The sequence below is a fragment of the Rhinoderma darwinii genome (genome assembly GCF_050947455.1).
Source record: "Rhinoderma darwinii isolate aRhiDar2 chromosome 2 unlocalized genomic scaffold, aRhiDar2.hap1 SUPER_2_unloc_44, whole genome shotgun sequence".
Taxonomy (NCBI): Eukaryota; Metazoa; Chordata; class Amphibia; order Anura; family Rhinodermatidae; genus Rhinoderma; species Rhinoderma darwinii.
In genome coordinates this window covers 173,000-189,026 of record NW_027461712.1, presented here as the reverse complement: position 1 = coordinate 189,026, position 16,027 = coordinate 173,000, and the positions used below count along the sequence as shown (strand labels likewise).

The window sequence follows — 16,027 nt, the reverse complement described above, 5'->3', positions numbered from 1 at the left end:
GTGAGGAGTACATCAGGATATATGTAATATGTGAGGAGGACATCAGGATATATGTAATATGTGAGGAGTACATCAGGATATATGTAATATGTGAGGAGTACATCAGGGTATATGTAATATGTGAGGAGTACATCAGGATATATGTAATATGTGAGGAGTACATCAGGGTACATGTAATATGTGAGGAGTACATCAGGATATATGTAATATGTGAGGAGTACATCAGGATATATGTAATATGTGAGGAGTACATCAGGATATATGTAATATGTGAGGAGTACATCAGGATATATGTAATATGTGAGGAGTACATCAGGGTATATGTAATATGTGAGGAGTACATCAGGATATATGTAATATGTGAGGAGTACATCAGGGTACATGTAATATGTGAGGAGTACATCAGGGTACATGTAATATGTGAGGAGTACATCAGGATATATGTAATATGTGAGGAGTACATCAGGATATATGTAATATGTGAGGAGTACATCAGGGTATATGTAATATGTGAGGAGTACATCAGGATATATGTAATATGTGAGGAGTACATCAGGGTATATGTAATATGTGAGGAGTACATCAGGATATATGTAATATGTGAGGAGTACATCAGGGTATATGTAATATGTGAGGAGTACATCAGGGTATATGTAATATGTGAGGAGTACATCAGAATATATGTAATATGTGAGGAGTACATCAGGATATATGTAATATGTGAGGAGTACATCACGGTATATGTAATATGTGAGGAGTACATCAGGGTATATGTAATATGTGAGGAGTACATCAGGGTATATGTAATATGTGAGGAGTACATCAGGGTATATGTGATATGTGAGGAGTACATCAGGATATATGTAATATGTGAGGAGTACATCAGGGTATATGTAATATGTGAGGAGTACATCAGGATATATATAATATGTGAGGAGTACATCAGGGTATATGTAATATGTGAGGAGTACATCAGGATATATGTAATATGTGAGGAGTACATCAGGATATATGTAATATGTGAGGAGTACATCAGGATATATGTAATATGTGAGGAGTACATCAGGGTATATGGGGGATTTATACTGTGTGGGGGCAGGGTCGGGTTATATTATATACAGCAGGTTCAGGGGATAAACATTAATTCAATGGCGTAGTATGCAAATAGCGGGCATGGCCTAAATAATCGTTGAATATTCGTGATTTGGATTTCGGTCATACTTGCCCGGCTTTACCGCGAGACCTCTCCATACTTCCCCTTCTACGTGGCATGTCGTTGAGGGGCTGTGGTTTTTTCAGCCATTTTCTAATTTACTTATTTAAAAAAAAATAATGATGATACCGATTCTACGTGTCCCGCGTACAACGAAAGGGTCTCGTTCTCTCAGAAGAGCCGTCAGTTCAGCTTAAGCCACTTAAAGCACCCGAGTTACGCAGCACAAAACCTAACAAAAAAAATAATCACTTTCTTCAATTTTAACATCAATGTTCAGGTGCGAAGACTTCATCATGGATGCCAGTGCCAGCCTGTGCCCACTGTAATGGGTATGAAGTCTAGGAATATACATAGGTCTCCTCTTACCGGGTGATGGGAGGGGCTGGTAGTCCTCCATCATGACCTCCTCGTACAGATCCTTGTGTTCTTCTACATACTCCCACTCCTCCATGGAGAAATAGACCGCGACGTCCTGACATCTTATAGGAACCTGACACAAACAATGATACAGTCATTACCCAGACTCCTCCAGTGCCGATACTGTATAATTTCCCAGCATTCCCAGCAGCGTCACCTCTCCAGTCAGCAGCTCCGCCATCTTGTGGAGAAGTTCTAGGATCTTCTGCTTATTGTTCCTCTCATGTATCCGGGAGTGAGGAGCGGGCTCTATGATGGGGCTCCGGCTCCATCCTCCTGACTCATGACTGCTGGGGGCCACACAGTCCCCCGATGTCTTCTTCACTATTGTGTAGTCCTGTGTATGGAGAGAGACACTTTAAGGGTCTGCCAGCAAATATCACTCCTTAAAACATCTGACCGTTATATAAAGACGAGTATAGAAGTGTAAAGACACCAGAGGGGATGGTCTTAAAGGTTCAGTGACCGAATAAAACCCATTGTAATTCCTCCAGAGCCGTGATCGCAAGTGTCCAGGACCCTGCACCGAATACCCCCCCCCCCCACCTGCTCTAAATTACAGATATAGCAGTCTCCCGATTCCTGCCGTCATCTTCTATGTTTCTATATAGAGGTCAGACTAGTGGTAGAAATCCTCATCTCCAGGACAGACTCCGGCCATGTGATTCTCCTCCTGCCGTCATCTTCTATGTTTCTATATAGAGGTCAGACTAGTGGTAGAAATCCTCGTCTCCAGGACAGACTCCGGCCATGTGATTCTCCTCCTGGCGTCATCTTCTATGTTTCTATATAGAGGTCAGACTAGTGGTAGAAATCCTAGTCTCCAGGACAGACTCCGGCCATGTGATTCTCCTCCTGGCGTCATCTTCTATGTTTCTATATAGAGGTCAGACTAGTGGTAGAAATCCTCGTCTCCAGGACAGACACCAGCCATGTGATTCTCCTGGTTCCTGCCGTCATCTTCTATGTTTCTATATAGAGGTCAGACTAGTAGTAGAAATCCTCATCTCCAGGACAGACTCCGGCCATGTGATTCTCCTGCCGTCATCTTCTATGTTTCTATATAGAGGTCAGACTAGTGGTAGAAATCCTCATCTCCAGGACAGACTCCGGCCATGTGATTCTCCTCCTGCCGTCATCTTCTATGTTTCTATATAGAGGTCAGACTAGTGGTAGAAATCCTCATCTCCAGGACAGACTCCGGCCATGTGATTCTCCTCCTGCCGTCATCTTCTATGTTTCTATATGGAGGTCAGACTAGTGGTAGAAATCCTCGTCTCCAGGACAGACTCCGGCCATGCGAGTCTCCTGGTTCCTGTGCTCCTTCTCCTCCTCCCGGTTACTGTGCTCCTTCTCCTCCTACCGTTTCCTGTGCTCCTTCTCCTTCTACCGGTTCCTGTGCTCCTCCTCCTCCCGGTTCCTGTGCTCCTCCTCCTCTTCCTCCTCCCGGTTCCTGTGCTCCTCCTCCTCCCGGTTCCTGTGCTCCTCCTCCTCCTCCCGGTTCCTGTGCTCCTCCTCCTCCTCCCGGTTCCTGTGCTCCTCCTCCTCCTCCCGGTTCCTGTGCTCCTCCTCCTCCTGGTTCCTGTGCTCCTCCTCCTCCTGGTTCCTGTGCTCCTCCTCCTCCTGGTTCCTGTGCTCCTCCTCCTCCTGTGCTCCTCCTCTTCCTCCCGGTTCCTGTGCTCCTTCTCCTCCTCCCGCTCCCTGTGCTCCTTCTCCTCCTCCCGCTCCCTGTGCTCCTTCTCCTCCTCCCGCTCCCTGTGCTCCTTCTCCTCCTCCCGGTCCCTGCGCTCCTTCTCCTCCTCCCGGTCCCTGCGCTCCTGCTCCTCCTCCCGGTCCCTGCGCTCCTGCTCCTCCTCCCGGTCCCTGCGCTCCTGCTCCTCCTCCCGGTCCCTGCGCTCCTGCTCCTCCTCCCGGTCCCTGCGCTCCTTCTCCTCCTCCCGGTCCCTGCGCTCCTTCTCCTCCTCCCGGTCCCTGCGCTCCTTCTCCTCCTCCCGGTCCCTGCGCTCCTTCTCCTCCTCCCGGTCCCTGCGCTCCTTCTCCTCCTCCTGGTCCCTGCGCTCCTTCTCCTGCTGGTCCCTGCGCTCCTTCTCCTCCTGGTCCCTGCGCTCCTTCTCCTCCTGGTCCCTGCGCTCCTTCTCCTCCTGGTCCCTGCGCTCCTTCTCCTCCTGGTTACAACGTGACTACTTACTATTCTCATTACTCTACATTACTATTACCATGACACATAACGGACCATATTGCTGGCTGACCTTCACTTCTTCCCGTTACTTGGAAGGTCTCGTAGATGGTATACAGGACACTGGCTTCTTCCTCTTATGTGTGACTTTTTACATAATACAATAAAGAACATAGAATAATAGAAACGTTTACCTCTCCGCTCAGCAGGTAGATGATCTCCAGGGTGAAGTTTAATATTCTTGTGGTCACCTCATTGCTGTCCTTGTCCATCATTGGTGGGTCATTCAGGACAAGGAACTTTCTAGATGAGAACATGGATCCTCTGGAGGTTGTAGTACTGCAGGCGTCTTTATGAGAAGAGGAGAGAATAATACAGGAGACGACATCATGTGTGAAATACAGAACATCACTTATTGAGAGAAACCGGTTCTCCGAGCCTCCACCACATGGAATAAAGGCGCATGACCTACACCGACAATTATCTACAGAATATATCAAATGCCTGATACATGTGGGTCACACCTCAGGGACACACCTCATCCGATCTACCTGATGATGTGCCCTCCATATCGAGGCAGAGTATATACGGAGCCGTGGCCATGGACCTGTGCGATTATTTACTTCTATGAAAGTTGCAGAAACGGCCGAGCAGACAATGAAGACCGGACACATGACCAATGCCGGGGAGGAGCTGCGGGTCATGCCGGGGAGGAGCTGCGGGTCATGCCGGGGAGGAGCTGCAGGGCACACTATTTGTCGGTCATCTCAGAATATATGCTACACACTATGTAATCAGTGTTTGACATGAGCTTTGTGCATCAAAAGAGTTTCTACAGCAGCTTAGGCTTGGATTTTACTTAAAGGGAACCTGTCCTGTTGAACAGCAGTCGGACCTGTTGGCAGCATGTTATAGAGGAGTTTTGTGAGAAAAGATTCAGTATAAACTTGTTTTTTTACTCATTTAACCCCTCCCTGCACTGCACATTTATGGCCGGATCGGATGGACTTCCTGCAAAGTGCCATAAACATATAATGCAAACACAAGCTGGTGATCACCTCCTGACAGTGAAATAACATGTAGGCGCACGTCCGCTGTGACTGCAAACAGACAAAAAACAGCAGCACTCTGCGGGTGCAGAGATATACGCAAACACTGGATATTTTACATCACTGCAATATTAATGTGAGCTCCGCCTGCCGCAACCAGGCAAACTCCGCCTGCCGCAACCAGGCAACCCACGAAACAAGGCAAACTCCGCCTGCCCGAACCAGGCAACCCACGAAACAAGGCAAACTAGGCCTGCAGCAACCAGGACGCCTGCCGCAACCAGGCAACCCACGAAACAAGCCAAACTAGGCCTGCCGCAACCTGGACGCCTGCAGCAACCTGGACGCCTGCAGCAACGTGGACGCCTGCCGCAACCAGGCAAACTCCGCCTGCCGCAACCAGGACGCCTGCCGTAACCAGGCAACCCGCCAAACTACGCCTGCCGCAACCAGGACGCCGGCCGCAACCAGGACAACTACGCCTGCCGCATCCAGGACGCCTGCCGCATCCAGGACGCCTGCCGCATCCAGGACGCCTGCCGCATCCAGGACGCCTGCCGCATCCAGGCAACCCCCGCAACCAGGAAACCCCCGCAACCAGGCAACCCCCGCAACCAGGCAACCCCCGCCTGCCACAACCAGGCAACCATCCACAAAAAGGCTATCTCCACAGATCGGTCTCAAGCCTAAACAGACTCCCTCCTCCTGGACCAAGACTCACTGTAAGAAATACCGAGGAGTGAAGACCGAGACGGAGCGGAAACCACCGGCAAATGTACAACGCAAACCCCAAGTCTAGTGAATCCAGCAGTCATGACATCACCGCATCATACATCCGAGCACCCACAGAGTGCCGCTGTAGCCTTGTGTTTGGAACGGGGATGGCGCAAGTTGAGGAGTTCTTCCCCTCAGCACCACCTTTACTTACGCCCCGCTACAAAGTATCGGAAGTAACTAGGAGTCCGGCCTTTTGACACCTTCAATGCCATGCTCAATAGCAACCGCAAAATCACTTTGTCTAGTCCTGGGAAAGTGGGAACCCCCGCACAGCAGAGAGAGAGCCCGCCATCCCCTAGGCCTAAAATCCACAATTAGGCCTACGCCTACATATACCTCCCCCCTCTACTCTACATCTACCCAGCTCCCCTCCCCAACACAAACCCCTCCCTCTCCACAACACAAACCCCTCCACAACACAAACCCTTCCCCCTCCACAACACAAACCCCTCCCCCTCCACAACACAAACCCCTCCCTCTCCCCAACACAAACCCCTCCCTCTCCCCAACACAAACCCCTCCCTCTCCCCAACACAAACCCCTCCCTCTCCCCAACACAAACCCCTCCCTCTCCCCAACACAAACCCCTCCCTCTCCACAACACAAACCCCTCCCTCTCCACAACACAAACCCCTCCCTCTTCACAACACAAACCCCTCCCCCTCCACAACACAAACCCCTCCCTCTCCACAACACAAACCCCTCCCTCTCCACAACACAAACCCCTCCCTCCACGATTTTATGTATACCAGCCCCACCACTACTACTACTGCACTTGCCTCTGCTACATCTCACACTGCTGACTACTTGTACAATAGTGCTTGGCATTATTCAAATTTTGCTGCGGATTTAACCCTTTACATTTCATATCCGCCTAATAATAGGAACGCTGCAGAGGTGAAAATCACAGTAATGTTTACAGGGTTTTATAAAACTCAATGCGACCGAAATCTTCTCCAAACTGCCAAATAGTGAAGAACATGGCGTCCGATTATTACACGTTATATCACAATCACTGCGTAATAACCACGTGACGTCATCTTACCTTACACTGCGTAATAACCACGTGTCATCTTACCTTACACTGCACTATAACCACGTGACGTCATCTTACCTTACACTGCACTATAACCACGTGACGTCATCTTACCTTACACTGCACTATAACCACGTGACGTCATCTTACCTTACACTGACCTATAACCACGTGACATCATCTTACCTTACACTGCGTAATAACCACGTGTCATCTTACCTTACACTGCACTATAACCACGTGACGTCATCTTACCTTACACTGCACTATAACCACGTGACGTCATCTTACCTTACACTGCACTATAACCACGTGACGTCATCTTACCTTACACTGCGTAATAACCACGTGACATCTTACCTTACACTGCATAATAACCACGTGACCTCATCTTACCTTACACTGCACTATAACCACGTGACGTCATCTTACCTTACACTGCACTATAACCACGTGACGTCATCTTACCTTACACTGCACTATAACCACGTGACGACATCTTACCTTACACTGCACTATAACCACATGACATCATCTTACCTTACACTGCGTAATAACCACGTGACATCATCTTACCTTACACTGCGTAATAACCACGTGACATCATCTTACCTTACACTGCACTATAACCACGTGACATCATCTTACCTTACACTGCACTATACCACGTGACATCTTACCTTACACTGCGTAATAACCACGTGACGTCATCTTACCTTACACTGCACTATAACCACGTGACATCATCTTACCTTACACTGCGTAATAACCACGTGACATCATCTTACCTTACACTGCACTATAACCACGTGACGTCATCTTACCTTACACTGCACTATAACCACGTGATGTCATCTTACCTTACACTGCGTAATAACCACGTGACATAATCTTACCTTACACTGCACTATTACCACGTGACATCATCTTATCTTACACTGACCTATAACCACGTGACGTCATCTTACCTTACACTGCGTAATAACCACGTGACATCATCTTACCTTACACTGCGTAATAACCACGTGACATCTTACCTTACACTGCACTATAACCACGTGACGACATCTTACCTTACACTGCACTATAATCAACGTGACATCTTACCTTACACTGCACTATAACCACGTGACATCATCTTACCTTACACTGCACTATAACCACGTGACGCCATCTTACCTTACACTGCGTAATAACCACGTGACATATTACCTTACACTGCACTATAACCACGTGACGCCATCTTACCTTACACTGCGTAATAACCACGTGACATATTACCTTACACTGCGTAATAACCACGTGACATCATCTTACCTTACACTGCGTAATAACCACGTGACATCATCTTACCTTACACTGCACTATACCATGTGACATCATCTTACCTTACACTGCGTAATAACCATGTGACATCATCTTACCTTACACTGCGTAATAACCACGTGACATCATCTTACCTTACACTGCGTAATAACCACGTGACATCATCTTACCTTACACTGCGTAATAACCACGTGACATCATCTTACCTTACAATGCACTATAACCACGTGACGTCATCTTACCTTACACTGCGTAATAACCACGTGACGTCATCTTACCTTACACTGCACTATAACCACGTGACGTCATCTTACCTTACACTGCACTATAACCACGACGTCATCTTACCTTACACTGCGTAATAACCACGTGACGTCATCTTACCTTACACTGCGTAATAACCACGTGACGTCATCTTACCTTACACTGCACTATAACCACGTGACATCATCTTACCTTACACTGACCTATAACCACGTGACGCCATCTTACCTTACACTGCACTATAACCACGTGACATCATCTTACCTTACACTGCACTATAACCACGTGACGTCATCTTACCTTACACTGCGTAACCACGTGACGTCATCTTACCTTACACTGCGTAATAACCACGTGACATCTTACCTTACACTGCACTATAACCACGTGACATCATCTTACCTTACACTGCGTAATAACAATGTGACATCATCTTACCTTACACTGCGTTATAACCACGTGACATCATCTTACCTTACACTGCACTATAACCACGTGACATCATCTTACCTTACACTGCACTATAACCACGTGACATCATCTTACCTTACACTGCACTATAACCACGTGACATCATCTTACCTTACACTGCGTAATAACCACGTGACCTCATCTTACCTTACACTGCACTATAACCACGTGACGTCATCTTACCTTACACTGCACTATAACCACGTGACGCCATCTTACCTTACACTGCACTATAACCACGTGACATCATCTTACCTTACACTGCACTATAACCACGTGACGTCATCTTACCTTACACTGCGTAATAACCACGTGACATAATCTTACCTTACACTGCACTATAACCACGTGACATCATCTTACCTTACACTGCACTATAACCACGTGACATCATCTTACCTTACACTGCACTATAACCACGTGACATCATCTTACCTTACACTGCACTATAACCACGTGACATCATCTTACCTTACACTGCACTATAACCACGTGACGTCATCTTACCTTACACTGCGTAATAACCACGTGACATAATCTTACCTTACACTGCGTAATAACCACGTGACATCATCTTACCTTACACTGCATAATAACCACGTGACATCTTACCTTACACTGCGTAATAACCACGTGACCTCATCTTACCTTACACTGCACTATAACCACGTGACGTCATCTTACCTTACACTGCGTAATAACCACGTGACGTCATCTTACCTTACACTGCGTAATAACCACGTGACATCATCTTACCTTACACTGCGTAATAACCACGTGACCTCATCTTACCTTACACTGCACTATAACCACGTGACGTCATCTTACCTTACACTGCACTATAACCACGTGACGTCATCTTACCTTACACTGCGTAATAACCACGTGACATAATCTTACCTTACACTGCGTAATAACCACGTGACATCATCTTACCTTACACTGCATAATAACCACGTGACGTCATCTTACCTTACACTGCGTAATAACCACGTGACATAATCTTACCTTACACTGCGTAATAACCACGTGACGTCATCTTACCTTACACTGCACTATAACCACGTGACATCATCTTACCTTACACTGCACTATAACCACGTGACATCATCTTACCTTACACTGACCTATAACCACGTGACATCATCTTACCTTACACTGCACTATAACCACGTGACATCATCTTACCTTACACTGCACTATAACCACGTGACATCATCTTACCTTACACTGCGTAATAACCACGTGACATCATCTTACCTTACACTGCACTATAACCACGTGACATCATCTTACCTTACACTGCACTATAACCACGTGACGTCATCTTACCTTACACTGCGTAATAACCACGTGACATCATCTTACCTTACACTGCACTATAACCACGTGACGTCATCTTACCTTACACTGCACTATAACCACGTGACGTCATCTTACCTTACACTGCGTAATAATCACGTGACATCATCTTACCTTACACTGCGTAATAATCACGTGACATCATCTTACATTACACTGCACTATAACCACGTGACATCATCTTACCTTACACTGCGTAATAACCACGTGACATCATCTTACCTTACACTGCACTATAACCACGTGACCTCATCTTACCTTACACTGCACTATAACCACGTGACATCATCTTACCTTACACTGCGTAATAACCACGTGACGTCATCTTACCTTACACTGCACTATAACCACGTGACATCATCTTACCTTACACTGCGTAATAACCACGTGACATCATCTTACCTTACACTGCGTAATAACCACGTGACGTCTTCTTACCTTACACTGCACTATAACCACGTGACATCATCTTACCTTACACTGCACTATAACCACGTGACATCATCTTACCTTACACTGCGTAATAACCACGTGACATCATCTTACCTTACACTGCAATATAACCACGTGACATCATCTTACCTTACACTGCACTATAACCACGTGACATCATCTTACCTTACACTGCACTATAACCACGTGACATCATCTTACCTTACACTGCACTATAACCACGTGACATCATCTTACCTTACACTGCGTAATAACCACGTGACGTCTTCTTACCTTACACTGCACTATAACCACGTGACATCATCTTACCTTACACTGCACTATAACCACGTGACCTCATCTTACCTTACACTGCGTAATAACCACGTGGCGTCATCTTACCTTACACTGAGGTCACACCGCGCGTCTTCTTACTTCCTATCATGGATCTCCTTCAAAATCCCAGCAAATAATGTAAGTCCGGAATGTAGCAGCATATATATATATATATCTCCTCTATAGACCGCTCTGCATGACGGGAAATCATCTACTGACTGATAACAGAGAGAACAGCAGCGACCACCAGTCACACACCGACCAGGACCTGCCGTGTATCTGTAATATCACTATATCTGAAGGACCTGAGGTGACGTCACTATCATGTGATCACAACAGGAGGGGGCGGAGCCCAGCAGTGAAGAGAAGTGCCGGATAGGATGACATCACCATCATGTGATTAGAACCGGAGGGGGCGGAGCCCAGCAGTGCAGCACAGAAGAGGTGGATGAAGTAGCTGTGATTACGTCACTATCATGTCATCAGAACTGGAGGGGGCGGAGCTCAGACGTGAAGAGAAGTGGCGGATGGGATGACGTCACCGTCATGTGATCAGAACCTGAGGGGCGGTGTTTATATAGAGGAGTAACGTCACGTGTGAGATTTGGAAACCTGGACATGCTGGGAGTTGTAGTTCTCCCCTCTTATATCTCCTCCCTGTAATGTCCTCTGATATCACATAATAACAGTCTGGACATGCTGGGAGTTGTAGTTCTCTCCTCTTATACCTCCTCCCTGTAATGTCCTCTGATATCACATAATAACAGTCTGGACATGCTGGGAGTTGTAGTCCTCTCCTCTTATATCTCCTCCTGTAATGTCCTCTGATATCACATAATAACAGCCTGGACATGCTGGGAGTTGTAGTTCTCCCCTCTTATATCTCCTCCTGTAATGTCCTCTGATATCCCATAATAACAGTCTGGACATGCTGGTAGTTGTAGTCCTCTCCTCTTATATCTCCTCCTGTAATGTCCTCTGATATCACACAACAGTCTGGACATGCTGGGAGTTGTAGTCCTCTCCTCTTATATCTCCTCCTGTAATGTCCTCTGATATCACATAATAACAGTCTGGACATGCTGGGAGTTGTAGTCCTCTCCTCTTATATCTCCTCCTGTAATGTCCTCTGATATCACACAACAGTCTGGACATGCTGGGAGTTGTAGTCCTCTCCTCTTATATCTCCTCCTGTAATGTCCTCTGATATCACATAATAACAGTCTGGACATGCTGGGAGTTGTAGTTCTCTCCTCTTATATCTCCTCCTGTAATGTTCTCTGATATCACATAATAACAGTCTGGACATGCTGGGAGTTGTAGTTCTCCTCTTATATCTCCTCCTGTAATGTCCTCTGATATCACATAATAACAGTCTGGACATGCTGGGAGTTGTAGTTCTCTCCTCTTATACCTCCTCCTGTAATGTCCTCTGATATCCCATAATAACAGCCTGGACATGCTGGGGGTTGTAGTTCTCTCCTCTTATATCTCCTCCGGTAATTTCCTCTGATATCACATAATAACAGCCTGGACATGCTGGGAGTTGTAGTTCTCTCCTCTTATACCTCCTCCTGTAATGTCCTCTGATATCCCATAATAACAGCCTGGACATGCTGGGAGTTGTAGTTCTCTTCTCCTATATCTCCTCCTGTAATGTCCTCTGATATCACATAATAACAGCCTGGACATGCTGGGAGTTGTAGTTCTCTCCTCTTATATCTCCTCCTGTAATGTCCTCTGATAACACATAATAACAGTCTGGACATGCTGGGAGTTGTAGTTCTCTCCTCTTATACCTCCTCCTGTAATGTCCTCTGATATCACATAATAACAGTCTGGACATGCTGGGAGTTGTAGTCCTCTCCTCTTATATCTCCTCCTGTAATGTCCTCTGATATCACATAATAACAGTCTGGACATGCTGGGAGTTGTAGTTCTCTCCTCTTATACCTCCTCCTGTAATATCCTCTGATATCACATAATAACAGTCTGGACATGCTGGGAGTTGTAGTCCTCTCCTCTTATATCTCCTCCCTGTAATGTCCTCTGATATCACATAATAACAGTCTGGACATGCAGGGAGTTGTAGTCCTCTCCTCTTATCTCTCCTCCTGTAATGTCCTCTGATATCACATAATAACAGTCTGGACATGCTGGGAGTTGTAGTTCTCTCCTCTTATATCTCCTCCTGTAATGTCCTCTGATATCACATAATAACAGTCTGGACATGCTGGGAGTTGTAGTCCTCCTCTTATACCTCCTCCTGTAATGTCCTCTGATATCACATAATAACAGTCTGGACATGCTGGGAGTTGTAGTTCTCTCCTCTTATACCTCCTCCTGTAATGTCCTCTGATATCACATAATAACAGTCTGGACATGCTGGGAGTTGTAGTTCTCTCCTCTTATATCTCCTCCTGTAATGTCCTCTGATATCACAAAATAACAGTCTGGACATGCTGGGAGTTGTAGTCATCTCCTCTTATACCTCCTCCTGTAATGTCCTCTGATATCACATAATAACAGTCTGGACATGCTGGGAGTTGTAGTCCTCTCCTCTTATATCTCCTCCTGTAATGTCCTCTGATATCACACAACAGTCTGGACATGCTGGGAGTTGTAGTTCTCTCCTCTTATACCTCCTCCTGTAATGTCCTCTGATATCACATAATAACAGTCTGGACATGCTGGGAGTTGTAGTTCTCTCCTCTTATATCTCCTCCTGTAGTGTCCTCTGATATCACATAATAACAGTCTGGACATGCTGGGAGTTGTAGTTCTCTCCTCTTATATCTCCTCCTGTAATGTCCTCTGATAACACATAATAACAGTCTGGACATGCTGGGAGTTGTAGTTCTCTCTTATACCTCCTCCTGTAATGTCCTCTGATAACACATAATAACAGCCTGGACATGCTGGGAGTTGTAGTCCTCTCCTCTTATACCTCCTCCTGTAATGTCCTCTGATATCACATAATAACAGTCTGGACATGCTGGGAGTTGTAGTCCTCTCCTCTTATCTCTCCTCCTGTAATGTCCTCTGATATTACATAATAACAGTCTGGACATGCTGGGAGTTGTAGTCCTCTCCTCTTATCTCTCCTCCTGTAATGTCCTCTGATATCACATAATAACAGTCTGGACATGCTGGGAGTTGTAGTTCTCTCCTCTTATATCTCCTCCTGTAATGTCCTCTGACATCACATAATAACAGTCTGGACATGCTGGGAGTTGTAGTTCTCTCCTCTTATCTCTCCTCCTGTAATGTCCTCTGATATTACATAATAACAGTCTGGACATGCTGGGAGTTGTAGTCCTCTCCTCTTATCTCTCCTCCTGTAATGTCCTCTGATATCACATAATAACAGTCTGGACATGCTGGGAGTTGTAGTTCTCTCCTCTTATATCTCCTCCTGTAATGTCCTCTGACATCACATAATAACAGTCTGGACATGCTGGGAGTTGTAGTTCTCTCCTCTTATCTCTCCTCCTGTAATGTCCTCTGATATTACATAATAACAGTCTGGACATGCTGGGAGTTGTAGTTCTCTCCTCTTATATCTCCTCCTGTAATGTCCTCTGATAACACATAATAACAGTCTGGACATGCTGGGAGTTGTAGTTCTCTCCTCTTATACCTCCTCCTGTAATGTCCTCTGATATCACATAATAACAGTCTGGACATGCTGGGAGTTGTAGTCCTCTCCTCTTATCTCTCCTCCTGTAATGTCCTCTGATATTACATAATAACAGTCTGGACATGCTGGGAGTTGTAGTCCTCTCCTCTTATCTCTCCTCCTGTAATGTCCTCTGATATCACATAATAACAGTCTGGACATGCTGGGAGTTGTAGTTCTCTCCTCTTATATCTCCTCCTGTAATGTCCTCTGACATCACATAATAACAGTCTGGACATGCTGGGAGTTGTAGTTCTCTCCTCTTATCTCTCCTCCTGTAATGTCCTCTGATATTACATAATAACAGTCTGGACATGCTGGGAGTTGTAGTCCTCTCCTCTTATATCCTCCTGTAATGTCCTCTGATATCACATAACAGTCTGGATATGCTGGGAGTTGTAGTTCTCTCCTCTTATACCTCCTCCTGTAATGTTCTCTGATATCACATAATAACAGTCTGGACATGCTGGGAGTTGTAGTTCTCTCCTCTTATATCTCCTCCTGTAATGTCCTCTGATATCCCATAATAACAGTCTGGACATGCTGGGAGTTGTAGTCCTCGCCTCTTATATCTCCTCCAATAATGTCCTCTGATATCACATAATAACAGCCTGGACATGCTGGGAGTTGTAGTTCTCTACTCTTATACCACCCCCTGTAATGTCCTCTGATATCACATAATAACAGTCTGGACATGCTGGGAGTTGTAGTTCTCTCCTCTTATATCTCCTCCTGTAATGTCCTCTGATATCACAAAATAACAGTCTGGACATGCTGGGAGTTGTAGTCATCTCCTCTTATACCTCCTCCTGTAATGTCCTCTGATATCACATAATAACAGTCTGGACATGCTGGGAGTTGTAGTCCTCTCCTCTTATATCTCCTCCTGTAATGTCCTCTGATATCACACAACAGTCTGGACATGCTGGGAGTTGTAGTTCTCTCCTCTTATACCTCCTCCTGTAATGTCCTCTGATATCACATAATAACAGTCTGGACATGCTGGGAGTTGTAGTCCTCTCCTCTTATACCTCCTCCTGTAATGTCCTCTGATATCCCATAATAACAGTCTGGACATGCTGGGAGATGTAGTCCTCTCCTCTTATATCTCCTCCTGTAATGTCCTCTGATATCACATAATAACAGTCTGGACATGCTGGGAGTTGTAGTTCTCTCCTCTTATACCTCCTCCTGTAATGTCCTCTGATATCACATAATAACAGTCTGGACATGCTGGGAGTTGTAGTTCTCTCCTCTTATATCTCCTCCTGTAATGTCCTCTGATATCACAAAATAACAGTCTGGACATGCTGGGAGTTGTAGTCATCTCCTCTTATACCTCCTCCTGTAATGTCCTCTGATATCACATAATAACAGTCTGGACATGCTGGGAGTTGTAGTCCTCTCCTCTTATATCTCCTCCTGTAATGTCCTCTGATATCACACAACAGTCTGGACATGCTGGGAGTTGTAGTTCTCTCCTCTT

General features: G+C 45.9%; 1 protein-coding gene across 1 annotated transcript in view; it reads right to left on the bottom strand.

Annotated features, from left to right (window-relative positions):
- The window catches only part of LOC142677661 (uncharacterized), a 74,682-nt gene extending 63,518 nt beyond the window's left edge, over positions 1–11,164 (bottom strand). Inside the window, exons 1-4 of the mRNA XM_075847275.1 lie at positions 10,929–11,164; positions 4,004–4,158; positions 1,791–1,970; positions 1,583–1,706 (exon numbers count right to left, since the gene is read on the bottom strand). Coding sequence (XP_075703390.1) covers positions 1,583–1,706; positions 1,791–1,970; positions 4,004–4,126 — 427 coding nt within the window. The 5' untranslated portion in view covers positions 4,127–4,158; positions 10,929–11,164. The remainder of the gene's footprint in view (positions 1–1,582; positions 1,707–1,790; positions 1,971–4,003; positions 4,159–10,928) is intronic.
- Positions 11,165–16,027: the final 4,863 nt, after the last annotated feature.